General features: G+C 42.2%; 1 protein-coding gene across 1 annotated transcript; it reads left to right on the top strand.

The window, feature by feature from the left end:
* The first annotated feature begins 4,025 nt into the window (after positions 1-4,025).
* LOC110539092 (mitogen-activated protein kinase 1) lies at positions 4,026-21,017 on the top strand. The gene is made up of 9 exons (XM_036937960.2): positions 4,026-4,406; positions 5,886-6,068; positions 7,410-7,599; positions 8,125-8,241; positions 8,369-8,483; positions 9,812-9,943; positions 10,788-10,897; positions 16,833-16,961; positions 17,098-21,017. The coding sequence occupies exons 1-8, from the start codon at positions 4,204-4,206 to the stop codon at positions 16,950-16,952; spliced, it is 1,170 nt and encodes a 389-aa protein (XP_036793855.1). The 5' UTR covers positions 4,026-4,203; the 3' UTR covers positions 16,953-16,961; positions 17,098-21,017.
* Positions 21,018-21,030: the final 13 nt, after the last annotated feature.

Here is a 21,030-nt window from a genome sequence, read left to right as displayed (position 1 = left end):
CAAAGAGCTATTTGAAAGTTTAATGCTTAAAACCAGGAAATTAAATGGTTTGTGGACAGATTTGGTGGAGACAACCAAGCACTGAAAGTGATCCTTTGTAAAGATTGACACTCCCCCACCTTTGGAAGATCTGTCTTGAGGAAAAAGGTGAAGCACAGCTGAGTGAGCATACATTTAAATATTTTGCTTTTTATTTTATTGGGCTGATGATGATGCCTGCATCTTATGTTCCGTCTCAGCGGAGGGAGAGAGCAGCAGACTGTGGGTCCACCTCTCAACATCCCTCTGCTCTCACTACCAAAAAGGGACACCATCTTCCAGATAGCAAATCTCGAGTTGCACCCCATTATTTCTGTCTCATGTTGTTACTCCTATGAACAGAGAAAGTTAAATATTCCTCGATATTAAAAAAGGATCCAAGTCGCTCATAATAACAACAACAACGCACGCCTATAGATACACTTCCCTACTAGTGTATTACTTCTGCAGGACTTGTTATAGCGCTGAGTGAAAATGGGAAGAACTCGCATTATATGGCTGATACATGTGTTGAATACAAAGTGTTGCGTAAACATGAACTCACATGAACTCAAACATGAACTCACTCATAAAACCAGCATCTCTTTGCTGTATTCGTTGACAGCCTCTCCCTAGTCATGGTTTTGAACGTTTTGAAATGTCAATTATATATATATATATATATATATATATATATATATATATATATCAATTTTCCTGTAGCTTTCTTTAATGCCTGCTACATCACTGCAAAAACGGTCATCTGAGCCCGCTGATTAACTCGCGGAACCAACAGTGCGCTTAATTTGCTTTCTGGGCCCGCCGGGAATGCAGAGTTTGTACCTCAGTCTAGACTCTAGACATATGAAATGGTTTCAAAATGGTAACAGTTCGCATAGCTGGCGCGCATGGCAGCTGAATCGGGTGCATCTACCACCAACAGCCCTGACAACAACAAAAAAACAACAACAAAAAAGGAACACACAAGGCTCCTCCTTAATATCGAAATTGTCTCATCGCTGCAACTCCCCGACGGGCTGAGGAGAAGTGAAGGTGGAGTCATTATAGTTAATTTTTTTACAGAAATGTTTGGCGATCGACTAGGAATGCCTTGGAGATTGACCAGTCGGTCACCGGTTAAGGACCACTGCTCTAGAAAGTTGAGTGAAATTAAATATCTTGCTTCTCTCGGTGGGCTAATATTTCTGCGTGGCAGTCCCGTGCGAGCTGCGCCGCATTCTCTGAACAACTGCGTGCACCGGCACGCAGCAGTTTAGATTTAGAGGGAACGTCGGTTGGTTATCCTATCCACCAGTGGCATATTTAGGTATGAGCGACACGGGCAGCCGCCCAGGGCAGCGGCACAAAAAAAAGCATTTTATTTAACTAGGAAAGTCAGTTAAGAACAAATTCTTATTTACAATTACAGCCAAGGAACAGGCTGCCTTGTTCAGGGGCAGAATGACAGAGTTTTACCTTGACAGCTCAGGAATTTGATCTAGCAACCTTTTGGATACTGGCCCAATGCTCTAACCACTAGGCTACATGCTGCCCCAAAATGGTGGTGACAAATGCCGCCCCAAAATGGTGCTCGATCGGTTTTCTATCGCTCATTTGCTTGTCACGACAATGATATCATGTCACTGTGTAGGACTGTGGGTCAATTAACCTTGTCGGAGTGGGCGTCCTGATTCTAGTTTGTGAGCTAGGCAAGCTACTGCCTGGGAAGGTCTCCCACTCAGAGGTACGAGATAGGGAGAGGGGTGGGGGTTGGTTGATCTCAGGTCTCCCCACTGGAAGCCCGAGGTAGGGGGAGCGCAGGAATCTATCAAATAGCGCACCTCTAACTTTCTACACTACTAAGGCAAGTGGTAAAATCAATCACACTACGAAATGCTACCAAATGAAACCACAATTCATTCATAATACTGTGAATATATAGTTTCACAGACATATTGTTGCATTTCTGTTCTGGTTTGTGCAAGATTGTTAAGAATAATATAAAACCAGTCTGCACTGGAAAGAAGAAGAGGAAAAACACACAAAAGATAAAAGATATGCAGCTATGTCATCTCTTTATGAGTATAATATTATGCATGTAATGAAATAGGCTAGTATAACACTTATGTCTGTTAGCCTATGTTGCTATGTTGCTTGCTATGCTATTACACATAGGGCGGCAATATAGTTTTCTGTCCAACTAGTTTACATAACATTGGAGATAATTACACACAGTTGCATCATGATAATGTGTGTGGCCTGCAGCAAAAACAATTACAACCTAACTAGCACATTATTGATTTGGTTAATTTTCATTGAGGTGACATCATAAAGGTTTTCTGTGACTATTGACTAGGTCCTGAGCTCATTAAGAGGAATTTCCCATGCTGTAGGCTAACTTAAAATACGTCTATATTATGCTTATATTTTGTATCTTTTGCGATATTTTGAGTATTTTGGGGTGTCTTATGTCTAGAATTAGCCAAGGTGGTTAAATGGTTCATTTGGTTCCTATTCTGTAAGTTTGATAAATTGTGCATAATGACATGTATATTTAATTGTGCAACAAATGTATGTAGGTAGTCAGACTCATATACTGTATTTCAATGGAAATTCAGGGGCACTTCTGAAATATTTTGGAGCACCCTCTGGCACTGGCCAGGATGAGGAGCCATTACCTCCCCAGCCACACAGGCCTCTTCAGAAATGATCTCAGAGCCTCAGGATGAGGAGCCATCCACTTCCTCAGTCACACAGGTGTCTTCACAAATGTTGCCTGAGCATGAGGATGAAGACCCATTTGCTTCCACTTCTCCCCAGCAGGATTCTTCAGGTGTGTTTGTGCTCACGTGCTCGTGTGGGTACACGCACATGTGTTTATGTGTGCATCCCTGCATAACATAAACAAAATAAACAATTTCACTTTTGCAAAGTTTTAAGTTTCCATATTGTAGGTAACAATGAGGATTTTATTATTACTGGGTATGTATAATGTACTTTTTATTATTACTGGGTATGTATAATGTACTTTTTATTATTACTGGGTATGTATAATGTACTTTTTATTATTACTGGGTATGTATAATGTACTTTTTATTATTACTGGGTATGTATAATGTACTTTTTATTATTACTGGGTATGTATAATGTACTTTTTATTATTACTGGGTATGTATAATGTACTTTTTATTATTACTGGGTATGTATAATGTACTTTTTACTCCAGACATTTAACCTGACACCCAAAAGTACTCCTTACATTTTGAATGCTTAGCAGGACAAGAAAATTGTCCAATTCACACTCTTATCAAGACAACACATGTTCATCCCTTCAGCCTCTGATCTGACGGACTCACTAAACACAAATGCATCTGTTGTAAATGATGTCTGAGTGTTGGAGTGTGCCCCTGGCTATGCATACATTTTAAAAACAAGAAAAAGGTGCCATCTGCTTTGCTTAAAAGAAGGAATTAAAAATGATGAATACTTCTACTTTTCATACTTAAGTATATTTTAGAAATCACATTTACTTTTGATGCTTAAGTATATTTAGAACTGTATACTTTTAGACAAGCAGTATTTTATTGAAATTTTACAAATTTCTATTAAGGTATCTATACTTTTCCTCAAGTACGACAATTGGGTACTTTTTCCACCACTGCTGGGTTGAACCAGGGTCTGTAGTGACATCTCTAGCACTGAAATGTAGTGCCTTAGACTGCTGTGCCACACTAGATGAATGCAATAATTGGAAGTCGCTCTGGATAAGAGTGTCTGCTAAAGTACTCAAATTTAAATTGTGTGGTAAAAATAAATTAAACATGTCCTGAGTGTGAGGAAAATAAAGTTTGTTATCACAATCAACATCACATTGGATCACTTTTATTTGGGTTTAGTTGACATTTTTCTATTCAGCCTGCCATCCAGATGGTGGCAGTATTGCGTCACAGTTTGGATGTCAAACGCTGCTGAAAGTCCAGAGCAAAGAAGACTACGAAGAAGAATTTAGAAACGAATCCATTTACACACTCTGGAGGGGGGCCCTGAACGACTCGTCTTCATCCGTCAACGAAACAAACCAAGGAAATATTTTTTAACCTTTCTATCAACCTGAAGTCAATTTTTGAGTTGCGCTAGGCCCCCTCCCAAATATTGACTGAAAATAGTAGATTTATAGATTGAGTCATGGCGGATTCGAGCAACAGTGCTGCGGTGGCTGGAGCCACAGGCTCGAATACTGGTGCCGCCGGGGCTGTTGCGCCCGAGGGAGCGACTGGAGCTGCGGGGATAAAGCCCGTGTTGGAGGTGGTAAAGGGGCAGAACTTTGACGTTGGCCCCCGCTATGTCAACCTCTCGTACATCGGGGAAGGGGCCTATGGAATGGTTTGGTAAGAGAAAATACACGATGTTCGCCGTAAAAATGTTGACTTCAGTATAAAAAAACAAGCCAACTAAGCTTCGTCTGAAGGCGTTGGCGAGCTCACTGCCTCCTCATATCGCCTATTAATTGACATAATAACAACCATCTGGCTGTAAACGCACAATTCTGCGCATACCCTTGTGTATTCAATTGCACTTAACGTTACCACTGGTAGTGATAAACTATTTCTACGTAGATAACTGGCTAGTTAGCAACAGATTGCCAGCGTTTGGCTCACTTAGCTAGCTAGCTACATTAGTTAGGTTAGTAGGTAATTCGCTACTGGCTAGCTACGCATTGTGGTTTTAGTATGTCCTGATGCCCACCTAGTGTATCCCAGTAATGTTCACAATAGCATAAAATGAAAAATCTAGTTTATACGTCATTTTGTAGCAAACAACGCTAGCTATCTAGCTAGTTTGCAAACTAACTAGCTATATTATAACCGCAGCTCAGGCTAACTTGCTAGCTAACAACGTTATCTTACAATTAGCCACCTAACTAGCTAAGTCGCTAATAGGCGTGGTTATTATGAGGCTGCCAAATTCTTTTTCAATACAGGAAGTGGGAGGAAGTGATTGCGCAGGTCTTTGTAATCTTGATACAGTATAAACAGTTCATCGTTCACACCGCATGAGTCGTTTTTTGATGGGCCAACTGTTACTACCTAGTTAGTTACCGGTAGCTAACTAAATAGTTCGTTGGTTAGTTAATCACTGACGATACCACTTGTTTTCTTGTAGAAAATGTCTCGCGAGGTTTTCTTTGCAATGTTGCACGGTGCACAAGGTGTGAGAATTGTTTACGCAAGATCAAAGATTGCGTTTAGCTCGATTGCAGATGTTTTCATTGATCCTTTTATGGTAAAGGAAATCACACTTCACAGCTCCAGCTATATGCAGTATCAACAGTTTATCTACCACCTACCAGAGGTAGATAAACTGATACTGCATGTCATGTCAACGAAGCAAGTTTTGCCTTGCGTGTCATGGCAAGCACTTCCTGCCTTATCCAAGTTATCTAAACATTGGCAAGGTAAAGTGTTACACCATTATTTCATACTTGACATTTGTGACCAAATGCACAACTACCTAGGGCACACCATAGCATACACACCACACTCTGAATGTAATCAAAATGGTCTATAGATGGAATATTTATTTTAACTTGTAAATTTCCTTGACAGTTATATTTGCTCCGTTGTTAAATATAGCCAAACTTCAATAATTCAATATGAGCCCCTCTTCTGCAATGGTTCCTCTTAGTTAGTTGTCTCATTGTGCTCATGCTCAGGTGTCACTATTATAAAGAACTGCCGTGTCATGCAATGTGCTGGGCTTATTGTGCTGGTTGTAACTGGAGCCCTCTCTTGCCCATCACTCTCTACCCCCCCCCCCCCCCCCCCCCCCCCCCCCCCCCCATCCTATCTCACCTCCACCCCACCCAGCTCGGCCCATGACGGCATGACGGATTCTCGCGTGGCCATTAAGAAGATCAGTCCGTTTGAGCACCAGACGTACTGTCAGCGCACCCTGAGGGAGATCAAGATCCTGCTGCGGTTCCGCCATGAGAACATCATCGGCATCAACGACATCCTGAGGGCCCGCCGCATCGAGTGCATGAGGGACGTGTATTCTTTCACCCAGAAAGGGAAGGGAAAGGGGGGATACCTAGTCAGTTGTACATCTGAATGCATTCAACTGAAATGTGTCTTCTGCATTTAACCCAACCCATCTGAATCAGAGACAGAGGCAAATGGTGAAACTGGCTGGCTCACTGTGCGTGATCTCTGCGCATTATTAGTGGTGTGGTCGGCTAAATAAATACAACAGAATAGACGTAATTAAAATAATAGTGATATAGGAACTGAAATATGCTGGGTAGAGCATGCCCAGATTTCAACAGTACCCTGATCGAAATTGGATTGGGAGAGAAGGCCAACGCTCTTTGAATTTAAAAAATTTTTTTTTTTACATCCTTTCCACTCACTGCAAAATTACGCAAGCATGGCTCCACTCAGCTCATGCTCTGGTGTGGTATTAAAAATATATTCTGCTTGTCTCCAGTCATGTAAAATGACTTGCATGAAATGGGTTTATCGAAGGCTATTTTTTTCTCAGACCCGCAAATACCATGATAGATTTATGCAATGCATTTATTATAAAGTGGGTATTTTCACCCCTACCCTTGTCTGCGGTGGTCTGCGAACCCACAACCTTCTGGTCAGCAGCCCTGCGCACTATCAAAATTGCTATCTTTCTATGTAACGCTTACAAAACAAAAAACACTTTCAAAAACGGCATATCTAAGGCTCTGGTCTGTCTTAGGAGTTAGGGTAAACGTTATGCATATCCTCTGCTATCCACTTAGTTGAATTATTATTTTGTGTATAGGGGAGGGCCACTTTTTGTAAGTGTTCAGGGAGGGTCGGGTGCAAATATATTTTACTGAAGGGATGGCCATCTATTTTAATTTCAGAGGTCTGATTTTCTCCAAGTATCCCTCATTATAAATAACGTACAGTCCCTGAATGTTTTGCATGAGTGCAGTATTTCCTTGTTCCTAGGTTGACGAAAACAAAGGTTGATACAACGTTATAATTCCATGCTATGGAAAATAAACAAATTCAATGGACCTGTGCCGAAGTAAATGTTAGCAATACCGGGGTGGGATACGCGATATTACAATGGGTGTGAAGGCCTTTATGCTTTCTAAAACTAAAAAGAAATTCACACTTAATACATGGAATTGGTTACGGGCATGTTCAAATGGATATGTGGTTGTTGGCCCGTAGTGCCCGTAACTGTCATTTTTTGTGCCTTTGAATGGCACCCCCTGCTGGTTCCCAGCTGTATAGTGCTGAACCTCATGGAGACAGACCTTTACAAGCTTAGATCTAACAGAATTACATGGGTTAGGATTATGATTTGGTCCCTCTGTTTGTTAGGCTCCTTAGCCTCTTGTTTCCCAGCTACATAGTGCAGGACCTGATGGAGACAGACTTGTACAAGCTCCTGAAGACTCAGATGTTGAGCAACGACCATACCTGCTACTTCCTGTACCAGATCCTGAGAGGCCTGAAGTACATCCACTCTGCCAATGTGCTGCACCGTGACCTCAAGCCCTCTAACCTGCTCATCAACACCACCTGTGACCTCAAGGTAATAATAACCAGAATACTAATACTAACGCTATATCTATAATACTGCTAACCCCAAACACAATAACTCCAGTACTACTACTACTTACTCCAACTGTGACCTCAAGGCACAGTTAGGTACCCCGTATCCATCAATCTAAGATCAGGGCCAATATTTATAAAGGGTTTCAGAGTACAAGTGCTGTTCTATGGTCAGTTTTGCCTTGTCAATTAATGGACAGGAGGCACCTGATCCTAGATCAGCACTTTTTCTCTGAGACACTTATGAATACGCCCATGGTTACACTAGCTATCACCCAATCATAACCATAAGGGAGTGGGGAAATCTAACCGTGGACCAATGGGTAGGGTCCATTGTGTGAAGATAATGATCTACTCAATAACCAGAAGAGGGCTTAGTGGGGATTTGCTGACGTAAACAGGCCCGTATTTATTCAGCTGATTCTATTCCAGAACGTTTCTTAAGTGGAAGCATTTTGTATGTTTCTGCATGCTTCTCTGTATTTTAACGACCCTCCTCTGTCAGATCTGTGACTTTGGGCTGGCACGGATAGCTGACCCAGAGCATGACCACACAGGCTTCCTGACAGAGTACGTGGCTACGCGCTGGTACAGGGCCCCCGAGATCATGCTCAACTCCAAGGTGTGTGTGGACTGTGCATTGATTCCATGTCTGTGGACCATGTTTTCTCTGTCAGGCCTACTCCTAGTTATTTGATAGTACAAACACATGAATTCACATTCATACTATCTCTGTGTGTGTTGTTCAGGGCTACTCCAAGTCCATTGATATCTGGTCAGTGGGCTGCATCCTGGCTGAGATGCTGTCCAACAGGCCCATCTTCCCTGGGAAGCATTACCTGGACCAGCTCAACCACATACTGGGTGAGAGAGACATGTTGTGACGCAAATGGCAGCCTAATCCCTAGCTAGTGCACTTCTTTTGACCAGAGCCTTATGGGCCCTAGTCAAAAGTAGTGCACTATAAAGGGAGTAGGGTGTGACCCTCGCTCAAACTTTTTGCACGAGTTGCTGTATGCTCTTTTTCGAAATACCTTTTGGAAATGTCCTTGACTTTGGCTTCTGTCTGTGAGAAGGGTGGACTTACCTGAACTGGCTATAAACACTGAACAAAAATATCAACTCCACATGCAACAATTTCAAAGATTCTGAGTTAACTTTCATATATTGAAATCAGTCATTTGAAATGCATTCATTAGCCCCTAATCTATGGATTTCACATGACTGGGAATACAGATATGCATCTGTTGATACCTTACAAAAAAGTTAAGCGCATGGATCAGAAAACCAGTCAGTATCTGGTGTGAACACTGTTTGACTCATGCAGTGTGACATCTCCTTTGCATAAAGTTGATGAGGCTGTTGATTGTGGCCTGTGGAATGTTGTCCCACTGCTCTTCAATGGCTGTGTGAAGTTGCTGGATATTGGCAGGAACTGGAACACGCTGTGAGTATCCCTAACATGCTCAGTGGGTGACATGTCTGGTGAGTGTGCAGGCCATGGAAGAGCTGGGATATTTTCAGCTTGTGTTCGTTGTGTGTAGCTTATGCCTGCCCATACCATAACCCCACCGCCACCATGGAGCACTCTGTTGACATCAGCAAACCGCTGGCCCACACGACGCCATAGACTCTGTCTGCCATCTGCCCGGTACAGTTGAAACCGGGATTCATCGGTGAAGAGCACACTTCTCCAGCGTGCCAGTGGCCATCAAAGGTGAGCATTTGCCCACTGAATTCGGTTACGACGCTGAACTGCGGTCAGGTCAAGACCCTAGTGATGACGCTTGATGACCTTCCCTGAGAAGGTTTTTGACAGTTTGTGCAGAAATTCTTTGGTTGTGCAAACCCATGATCAGATGATCCTGCAGGTGAGGAAGTCGAATTTGAATATCCTGGGCTGGCATGGTTCCACATGGTCTGCAGTTGTGAGGCCGGTTGGACGTACTGTCAAATTCTCTAAAACGACACGGTAGAGAAATTAACATTAAATTCTCCAGCAACAGCTCTGGTGGACATTCCTGCAGTCAGCATGCCAATTGCACGGTCCCTCAACATGAGACATCTGTGGCATTGTGTTGTGTGACCAAACGTCACATTTTTAGTTTCCATTTTCAAAGCATTTCAACTGTTTGCTACATTGTGTCCTACTGAACAGGACCCAGGTGTAAAGTGTGTGATTGGTTGTGCAGGCATCCTTGGCTCTCCCACTCCGGATGACCTGAACTGCATCATCAACATGAAGGCCAGGAACTACCTGCAGTCTCTGCCTGAGAAACCCAAGATCCCTTGGAACAAGCTGTTCCCCAAGGCGGACAGCAAGGGTAGAACACACACACATTATTACATTACATTATAGTCATTTATCTTACCCAGAGTGACTTAGTGCATTTATCTTAGGGTCACTAGGTAAGACCGTCATATTAAGTAAAACTGTTCCTCAATAATGCAACAATCAACAAAGTCAGTGCAATGTTTAGTGCAGGAAAGGCAAAAAAAAAAATAATAATAATTTTTTTTCACGCATGCACACACACACATTCACACGTTAACACACACAAATAGCAGCCATTCAGATTTCAAATACATTTGCAAGCTTTACCATGCATACACACCCTCACACTTTCCCTTTTCCCAGCTTCACTAGCGGTCCCTGTTCTCCAACTCAGGTGTGAGCTTTGGTTCACCAAGTAGACTTCAACCTAGTTAAAATGGTCACATTAGGTGACTCCTTCCCTTTCATGTGGGATTGTGGTATTTATGGGTGATCCATTGAGTTTGGAAAGAACTATCCGTTTAAAGGTCATGAACAGTAAAAATCATGTTTTTCATGAGTTGCTTTGTGTATCACAAAATTAGCCTTGAGATTATTTTACTGCGACACTGCTCACTGCATCCAAGTTGATTGACGTAAGTGTTACAAAGAGCTGTCAGTCAAGGTGAATTCATGAATGTAAGCTCCCCACTCACTCAGCCTGTCTTTTCAAACTTCCTGGTAGTTAGCCATGAGAGGGGGGAGTTTCATTTTAATCTCAAATGTTGAGTATTTCTATCCAAAACAAATAAAGGTGTTATTTTAGTAACTCAAAAGGCTTTTACATGGGAATCAGAATGACTGTTCGAGACATTTTAACAACACCCCGTCTCTCCGTCCTCTCCTCCCTCCAGCTCTGGACCTGCTGGGCCGCATGTTGACCTTTAACCCTATCAAGCGCATCACGGTAGAGGAGGCCCTGGCTCATCCCTATCTGGAGCAGTACTACGACCCCACTGACGAGGTATGACTGCAGCAGCCCGCCCTCACATACTCAGGTGCCCTGTCCAGAAACCATCTTAAGTCCCTTTTCACATGAAATTCTTTACCCTGGTTCAGTTTCCTGAAGCATTTGAGAATACAACAAAATGTTTTTTGCTTTCACAACACCTAAAAAATAGACCACATTTTACATGACTGGGCACAGTGCGCAGTTTGACTAGGCGTGTGACAGTTCACAAAACCCACACTAGCACGGTACTTCTCATATCCCACTCTGGGCTAATGTGATGGACTGTCACTGCTAGGGAGCTCTCTAGCCCTGGCAGTCCGTCCATATAGTATGTAGGAAGTGTAACACAAGGTGCATTGGATAATTAATTGACAACTTCGACTTCAGCTTGCTTATATAGAGTGGGTATTACTTGTTTGCTGAAATGGGTGCGAGGGGGTGAAGTTCATAATGTGGTGCAAGAATGTTCAAAAGGTGCTGAAAACACCCTATTCTTCTCAACCACTGAGAATGGACTCATATCCGTGGCTGTAAACATACTTGTCGCTCTTGTCATGTCTTTGGCCCGGTCAGAATCAGCTGCGAAGGGCTGTTTGAATGCAGAGGGGAGACCAAGGTGTTTATTTAATTCATTTTCATCTTTCTTTTTCCGTTTCCGTCTTGCTCCAGTGGTAGGAATACTGGGGTGATATTGGCCTGTCAAAATCAAATCCAATTTTATTGTTGTCATACACATTTAGCAGATGTTATTGCAGGTGTAGTGAAATGCTTGTTTTTAGCTCCAACAGTGCAGTAATATCTAACAATTCACAACGATACACACGTCTAAAAGTAAAATGATGGAATTTAGAAATATTAGGACGAGCAATGTCTGAGTCCAGAGTGTGTATGTATGTGATGGTATGTATAGACTTTATGGGCAGTGTGGGTAGAATATTTAGTATATTTGTAGAATACATAGGATAGACGTGTGTGTGTGTGTATGTATATATGCATACACGTGTGTGTGTGTGTATACATGTGTATGACAGCAATAGTTAAGTAGGATGGCATTACCTAGAATACAGTATATACAGTGCCTTGCGAAAGTATTCGGCCCCCTTGAACTTTGCGACCTTTTGCCACATTTCAGGCTTCAAACATAAAGATATAAAACTGTATTTTTTTGTGAAGAATCAACAACAAGTGGGACACAATCATGAAGTGGAACGACATTTATTGGATATTTCAAACTTTTTTAACAAATCAAAAACTGAAAAATTGGGCGTGCAAAATTATTCAGCCCCCTTAAGTTAATACTTTGTAGCGCCACATTTTGCTGCGATTACAGCTGTAAGTCGCTTGGGGTATGTCTCTATCAGTTTTGCACATCGAGAGACTGAAATTTTTTTCCCATTCCTCCTTGCAAAACAGCTCGAGCTCAGTGAGGTTGGATGGAGAGCATTTGTGAACAGCAGTTGTCAGTTCTTTCCACAGATTCTCGATTGGATTCAGGTCTGGACTTTGACTTGGCCATTCTAACACCTGGATATGTTTATTTTTGAACCATTCCATTGTAGATTTTGCTTTATGTTTTGGATCATTGTCTTGTTGGAAGACATATCTCCGTCCCAGTCTCAGGTCTTTTGCAGACTCCATCAGGTTTTCTTCCAGAATGGTCCTGTATTTGGCTCCATCCATCTTCCCATCAATTTTAACCATCTTCCCTGTCCCTGCTGAAGAAAAGCAGGCCCAAACCATGATGCTGCCACCACCATGTTTGACAGTGGGGATGGTGTGTTCAGCTGTGTTGCTTTTACGCCAAACATAACATTTTGCATTGTTGCCAAAAAGTTCAATTTTGGTTTCATCTGACCAGAGCACCTTCTTCCACATGTTTGGTGTGGCTTGTGGCAAACTTTAAACGACACTTTTTATGGATATCTTTAAGAAATGGCTTTCTTGCCACTCTTCCATAAAGGCCAGATTTGTGCAACATACGACTGATTGTTGTCCTATGGACAGAGTCTCCCACCTCAGCTGTAGATCTCTGCAGTTCATTCAGAGTGATCATGGGCCTCTTGGCTGCATCTCTGATCAGTCTTCTCCTTGTATGAGCTGAAAGTTTAGAGGGACGGCCAGGTCTTGGTAGATTTGCAGTGGTCTGATACTCCTTCCATTTCAATATTATCGCTTGCACAGTGCTCCTTGGGTTGTTTAACGCTTGGGAAATATTTTTGTATCCAAATCCGGCTTTAAACTTCTTCACAACAGTATCTCGGACCTGCCTGGTGTGTTCCTTGATCTTCATGATGCTCTCTGCGCTTTTAACGGTCCTCTGAGACTATCACAGTGCAGGTGCATTTATACGGAGACTTGATTACACACAGGTGGATTGTATTTATCATCATTAGTCATTTAGGTCAATATTGGATCATTCAGAGATCCTCACTGAACTTCTGGAGAGAGTTTGCTGCACTGAAAGTAAAGGGGCTGAATAATTTTGCACGCCCAATTTTTCAGTTTTTGATTTGTTAAAAAAGTTTGAAATATCCAATAAATGTCGTTCCACTTCATGATTGTGTCCCACTTGTTGTTGATTCTTCACAAAAAAATACAGTTTTATATCTTTATGTTTGAAGCCTGAAATGTGGCAAAAGGTCGCAAAGTTCAAGGGGGCCGAATACTTTCGCACGGCACTGTACATATGAAATGAGTAAAACAGTATCCAAACATTATTAAAGTGACCAGTGACTCCATGTCTGTACACAGGGCAGCATCCTCCAAGGTGCAGGGTTGAGTAACCGTGGTAGCCGGCTAGTTACAGTGGCTTAGTACCAGGCGTGGATCCAGTCCGACAGGATGCTCTCAATGCTGCATCTGTAAAAGTTTTGTTAAGGTCTTAGGGGCCAAGCCAAATTTCTTCAGCCTCCTGATGTTGAGGAGGCGCTGTTGCGCCTTCTGCACCACACTGTTTGAGGTGTTGGCAGCTGCATAGGCTATTGTATTTGAGCAGTGGCAACATACTCAGTCCATTGCCATTATAATCTACTGGGAAGCCAATATTTTCCCCAACTGGAGATTTGAAAACGATGGAGAATCCTCCTGGTTTATCGACCCCACCACTCGCCATTGTACAAAATTAGGTCCCAGCTGCGCATCACAAAAAGGACAGTTTGAAATGCACCAGTTGAGATGTTATTTTTGATTTCAATGTTCACGTAGGATCTAGTTGTTTCAACGGAATAGCTTGAAATGTTTGTTTTCTTTCAGCTCAGATTTACTGGAGGCATACAACGTAACGTAGGCATAGCCTACAGGCCTAGTGTTTGTATTTTCTTAAATTGATTTATTCGGGTTCACAGTGCGGACCGAACCGAGGTCCCTGTACTGAACGGTTCGGTACGAATATATGTACCGTTACACCTGTAGCTACTGATATTCCCTAGGGTTGTTAGTTTGACACAGAAGACGCATCAGTTGTCACACAATTAGATTTTCAGAAGGTAGAAAGTAATATGAGCACCAAACAAATGTGAATCGCCAAGTCTTAACTTTTGAAACGATTTTCTGACCGGTGCATGCTGCATTTTTGAATCAGTTTGGGGTCTGTGGACCGATGCAGTTGGATCTTACGCATCAGTCGCCGATTCAAATGTTTATCGGTGAATCGTTGCATCCCTACGGATCAGGGTGCCAAACGCTCCAGGATCATATGTGAAAGCGCCCTAAGGTGTTAGGAGTTGTTGTATACTGTTATTACACTTAACAAAATATACTGAACAAAAAATATAAATGCAACAATTTCAATGACTTCGAGTTACAGTTCGTATAAGGAAATCAGCCAAATGATTAATGTATTAGGCCCTGATCTATGGATTTCACATGACTGGGCAGGACATAGGCCCGCCCACTGGGGAACCAGTCCCAGCCAATCAAAATGACTTTTTCCGCCCCGCAATAGTGCGTTATTACAGACAGAAATACTCCTCAGTTTCATCAGCTGTCCGGGTGGCTGCTCTGACAATCCTGCAGGTGAAGAAGCCGGATGTAGAGGTTCTGGGCTGGTGTGGTCTGCAGTTGAGGCCAGTTGGACGTACTGCCAAATTCTCTAAAACGACAGAGGTGTCTTATATGGTAGAGAAATGAACATTAAATTCTCTGTCAACAGCTCTGGCGGACATTCCTGCAGTCAGCATGCCAATTGCACGCTCCATCAACTTGAGACATCTGTGGCATTGTGACACAACTGCATATTTTAGTGGCCTTTTATTGTCCCCAGCACAAGGTGCACCTGTGTAATTATCATGCTTCCTGATATGCCCCACCGGGTGGATGGATTATCTTGGGAAACGAGAAATGTTAACTAACAGGAATGCAAACAAATTTGTGAACAAAATATTAGAGAAATACATTTTTTGTACGTATGGAACATTTCTGTGATCTTTTATTTCAGCTCATGAAACATGGGACCAACACTTTACATGTTGCATTGATAGTTTTGTTCAGTGTATAAACGCAACATGCAACAATTTCAAAGATTTTACTGAGTTACAGTTCATTTAAGGAAATCAGTCGATTGAAATAAGCTAATTAGGCCCTAATCTATGGATTTCGCATGGCTGGGAATACAGATATGCATCTGACACACTAAATAAAAAGACAAGTAGGGGCATGGATCAGAAAACCAGTCAGTACCTGGTGTGCTCACCATTTGCCTCATTCAGCGCGACATCTCCTTTGCATAAAGTTGATGAGGCTGTTGATTGTGGCCTGTGGAATATTGTCCCACTGCTCTTCAATGGCTGTGAGAAGTTGCTGGACTTTGGCAGGAACTGGAACACGCTGTGAGCATCCCAAACATGCTCAATGGGTGACATGTCTAGTGAGTGTGCAGGCTGTGGAAGAACTGGGACATTTTCAGCTTCCAGGAATTGTGTACCGATCCTTGCGACTTGGCTGTGCATTATCATGCTGAAACATGAGGTGATGGCGGCGGACGAATGGCATGACAATGGGCCTCAGGATCTTGACACAGTATCTCTTTGTATTCAAATTGCCATCGATAAAATGCATTTGTGTTCGTAGCTTTTGCTTGCCCATGCCAAAACCCCACTGCCAACATGGGGCTCTCAGTTCACAAAATTAAAATCAGCAAACCGCTTGCCCATACAACACCATACTGTCTGCCATCTGCCCAGTACAGTTGAAACCGGGATTCATCAGTGAAGAGCACACTTCTCCACTGTGTCAGTGGCCATCGAAGGTGAGCAGTTGCCCACTGAACTCGGTTACTACACCAAACTGCAGTCAGGTCAAGATGCAGTTGAGGACAATGAGCACACGGAGGAGCTTCCTTGAGACTGTTTCTGACAATTTGTGCAGAAATTCTTCCCTTGTGCAAACCCACAGTTTCCTCAGCTGCCCGGTTGGCTGGTTTCAGATGATTCCGCTGTTGAAGAAACCGGCTGGGGAGGTACTGGGCTGGCATGGTTACACGTGGTCTGCAGTTGTGGACGGTTGGACATTCTGCCAAATTCTCTAAAATGATGCAGGTGGCTTGTGGTAGAGAAATTAACATTCAAATCTCTGGCAACAGCTCTGATGGACATTCCTGCAGGCAGCACGCCAATTGCAACCTCCCTCAACTTGAAACATCTGTGGCATTGTGTTGTGACAACTGCACATTTTATAGGGGCCTTTTATTGTCCCCATCACAAGGTGCTCCTGTGTAATGATCATGCTGTGTAATCAGCTTCTTAATATGCCACACCTGTCAGGTGGGTGGTTTATCTCGGCAAAGGAGAAATGCTCACTAATAGGGATGTCAACATTTGAAAGAAATAAGCTTTTTGTGAGTATGAAAAATTCTGGGCTCTTTCATTTCAGGTCATGAAACACGGGACCAACTTTACATGTTGCGTTTTTTATATTTTTGTTCAGTGTAGTATTTTCTTTGTGTGTGTAGCCTGTAGCAGAGGAGCCGTTCACCTTCACCATGGAGCTGGATGACCTGCCTAAGGAGAAGCTGAAGGAGCTCATCTTTGAGGAGACGTTCCGCTTCCAGGCCACCTACCAGGGCTCCTGAGACATAGAGGTACACACGCATACATACACTCACCTCACTCCATAACAATTACTAGAGCTTTGAAAAAGAGAGGTGGGCATTCTGCAACGCTTTTAGATGTGATTTTTGTCTTGTCATTTTCATCTCCTGTTCATATCTGTTTCAGCTTTGAAGACGAGTGACAAAGCCACACGGAGACTCCAAACGACAAGCTACAAAAACAAAAAAAACATATACAGCATACAAAAAAAAAGGACCAGAAACATGTACATTTTAAAGTTTTTTTTTGTATTTCTTTTGCGGGGAAGCTGTTTTTTTGGTGGGGGGGACTGTTGTCTACTTAAAGGAAAGATTCACCCATTCTGAATGTTATTGTTTTTGTGCATCTCAGCAATGTTCTATTGATTCCTGAGTTTTGTTTCATGTGTATCTGAGTTATTGCCATTCAAACAGGCAGAAATTTGGATGGTGTGTGGTAGCATTGCAATGAAGTTGCTCTCACTACACTGGAAGTTAATAGGAATTCGACTTTTAGGTCGCAAAAACGTCTTATCATACATGTCATATTTCTCTCGAATGAGCCATTGATCATATTTTTTGCGATATTCCTACTTTGAGAAATGTGTAATTAAACAGAGGGTCCCACCACATTTCTCCTATTTGTCTGCCTCTTTAGTCCATGGTGCATTTCATGGTGCTATTGCTTATGTCATACTAGGTTAAACATGGTGAGAGTGCAATTTTACAACTAACTATTTCACATGCTGATATTGACTCTGGCATTATTGTGTAGCTAGCTTGCCAGCCGGTCCATAGAGAGAGCATTGCATTGTGGATTTTGTTGTCGATTTGAGCTGCAACAGATTTCCCACAAGATTTTCACATGTTGCTACCAACCTTATTATAACAACAATTTTAAATGTGTTCACAAAAAATATTGTTCTCACATTTAGTGTTATTTAACACTGTAAATTGTAGGAATTAATGGTTTTGGGTGGATATTTCCTTTAAGTACTTCTGCGCTCATTTTAACCACCATCAAGGAGACTCTTCCCTCTTTCTCTTTTACTGCTTTCTGCGCGGAGTGTACTGTTTAAAAAGCAAGAACTTAATCTGACCAACTACCACTCTTGTCCCTGTGAGCCCTTTCTCTTTTTTCCCTCTCAGTAAATCGGTGTTCTTTCCATCTCTTTCTCACTAGTCACAGTATGTGTTACTGTATTAACCTACACCTTAACTGTCTGTCTTGCTCCATGGAATTATTGTTTGAGAAAAAAAAAGAGAAAGAAAAGATAGACAGGTGCAAGTTAGATGTGTACATATAAATGGTTTTGTTTGAGTGATCTTGTGGAGGTTTGGTTTGTCCGCCGTTATTTGAATGTTTTATGAACAGTCAGGAGTCGTATTTGTATGTTTTGAAGTTTATATTTGAGAGAATTGTTTTGTTTTTTTGGAACATTGATTTCTAGACATTCTTTACTTGATAAACAAACATTCTATGTTTTAACGGCATGTTGGTGGTTTTATATTTTTTTCTTTTTGTTTAGAAATATGTATGTTGTTAATCTAAATGAACACGCATTCATTCTTGAAGTGTACCAAAGTGGCAAAGGTAGAGTGGGATGGAGAGATGAGGAATGGCTTGAATCGTCTTTGTACTGTAACCCACAGCTGGTTTATCTCCACCCTCACTTATTCAAAGAGGACGTCAGAGTTTTCAGATAGAAATACATGGCCTAGAACAGGCATGATTACCCCACATCTTAGAAATTCTGATGTGATTTCCCTATTCTCTGTGCTAGTCTCTGACTCACTAACACCGATCAGCGACATGCCACAGACCCTCACCGGTCCTTAAATGGGAGGTTAAGGAAAAACTGCAATCTTTTTTTGAAGAGGGGTGCCTATAGTATGTTTCTCTTCTCCCAAAACAAATCTGCCACCATATTAGAAAATTCAAATTTCTTCTGTCTGCCAATTTGCCATTCCCCTCTCTCCTCCCTTCATGTGTCTGGTATTGTTTCAGGGAGGACAGTGATTTGTAAATACTCTATTTAGTTGTGGAGGGTGGCAGGCAGAATCAGCAGATATACGACTGATATTTACTTTACGCTTGTTAAACCGATAATGGTTGCCACGGTTACGGTGTCTAGGTAATTAGTGGCTGATTTTTGCTCTTTGTTTCCTTCTAATGTGCCGTGTTTCATGGTGGGCTTCGCTCAGAGCTTAACGCATTGCTGTCACATTTTCCACTCACATCTAACAGTGGACCGCTTCATTTTACCGTAGCACATCCTTAGCCCCTCAGAAGCTATAAGCCTCTATTCATGGTAGAAAAGGCCCTACTTAAAGATCTGGGATCAGTTTAGCCTCTCCTAATCCGTATGTTTGGCCATTAGAGGAGGCGGAGAGTAAGTATGAGTCCAGGGCTGTGTTCAGGAAGTTTTTACGTCCTGGAACGTTCAATTGAACTGACACAATGCTGTTGGGGAACGCTATCAGCATGGCTACTGCCCTTTAAAAACGCTGTCAGTTATGAGCAAACGTGCCTGTCTGTTCAAGAATATTTTTGGGAAACGTGTCAGTCAGTACAAACTGTTGCGCAACGTAGCAAATGTTAAAGCGAACTGAACGCACCTCTGATCGATCAGTGGATATGGGCAGTATCATCCATTCCACACACCCCAATTACCAGCCATGCTTTACTCAAAGGGCTTTCTCCCTCAGGTCCCACCCACCACCCTTTTATCTCGCTTCTGATTGGCCGAGACCTACCAAACCACATCCCAGGTTGGCTGCCATTTGCTTACTAATTTCTTTTACTCTTATTTCCTGCTGTAAATTGTTTTTGTTTCCTCCTCCTCCCCCCTCCCTCAATGATTACTGTTCCATCCCCAATCATGGCTAGAAATGAAAGCAGATCTGATTTTAAAGTGGAGGAGCATTGCTTGAGTGACATCTGTCAGTTATGTTTGGGGAAGAGGGGTTACTTGAGTCAATCATGTTTCTCAATCAGCGCACCTGCACTTTGCCACGCTAACCAAACTTTTCCCCCTTCTGTTTTTTATTTTATTTTTTTCAGCTGTTTTAGTCTTAAGTAAAAGACATCAGCCTACTCTTTTGCACTTACTTCAATTTGTTCTCTTTCCTCCCTCTTTAATCTGCTTGCTTTTCTGGGCAGATTTTTCATGGAAGCTCACTGGAGCCCGTCACACTTTTTATTGAGTGTGTGCGTGTCAAGTGTCTTAACACACATTTGCAGTGGACCACCCTGGTCCGCGCTGTTTTATTGTGTGTCTGTATAGTCTGTGGTTGACAGCAGACACTACTCCAATCGGCAGTATGTATGTGTTCCTCTGCGTCTGTGTGTTTATCTTTTTGAAACGCACTCCAGAGGCTTTCCCGTTATTTCTATCTGCATGTTTGGATACTTGTGACTGTCTGTGGTTCTCTGACCAAAAGCTGCTTTACTATCCCCCCCAACCCCTTTTTACCCCCCCCCCCCCCCCCCTCCACACACACACACACACACACACACACACACTCACACACACCAGCGACAGACCCAACTGACCGCCAGTCTCAACGGAGAACAATGCGAATGAACCAACGGGACCATGTTTTGCAATACGCAATCACTCACTTTTTCACAGACACACGCATACACATATCCTTGCACACAAAACACAGCACATATGCACACAATACATGAAGAAAAAAATGCATAGTCAGTTTCTAAATAATGTCCTTTTTAAATGGCTGTTCTTATTATTGCTATCGTTGTTAGTGGTGGTCTTTTTTTCACATAAGGGAGTTGTATCTTTTTTTTTTTTTTGGTATAAATGTTTTTATTTCTCGTTTCTCTTATGGGTGTGCTATAACTGGCAGTGTTTTCACTCTTTATCGAACCTATTTTTCCCCATTATTCTTTTGAATGAAGATGATATGCCATATGAGTAGGTTGTCAGAGAGATGAGCTATTGAGGGTTATCGTCTATGTATATTCTATGGGTATTATGAATTAAACAATTAACAAAGAAACAAAATTATATACATATAATAAATAAAATTCCTGATACTGGTAAACTGTTTGTTGATT

This window comes from Oncorhynchus mykiss, chromosome 12, assembly GCF_057628025.1.
Source record: "Oncorhynchus mykiss isolate SJ-2025 chromosome 12, ASM5762802v1, whole genome shotgun sequence".
Lineage (NCBI taxonomy): Eukaryota > Metazoa > Chordata > Actinopteri > Salmoniformes > Salmonidae > Oncorhynchus > Oncorhynchus mykiss.
The sequence above is the reverse complement of the archived record's forward strand: the minus strand, read 5'-3'. Positions and strand labels throughout refer to the sequence as shown.

What these genes read in the sequence shown, in the direction of transcription:
- LOC110539092 (XM_036937960.2), top strand. Translation starts at nt 4,204, where the DNA reads ATGGCGGATTCGAGCAACAGTGCTGCGGTGGCTGGAGCCACAGGCTCG. An exon ending in ACACCACCTGTGACCTCAAG is followed by an intron (nt 7,600 to 8,124) that starts GTAATAATAACC and finishes CTCCTCTGTCAG; the next exon opens with ATCTGTGACTTTGGGCTGGC. An exon ending in CCCCAAGGCGGACAGCAAGG is followed by an intron (nt 9,944 to 10,787) that starts GTAGAACACACA and finishes TCCTCCCTCCAG; the next exon opens with CTCTGGACCTGCTGGGCCGC.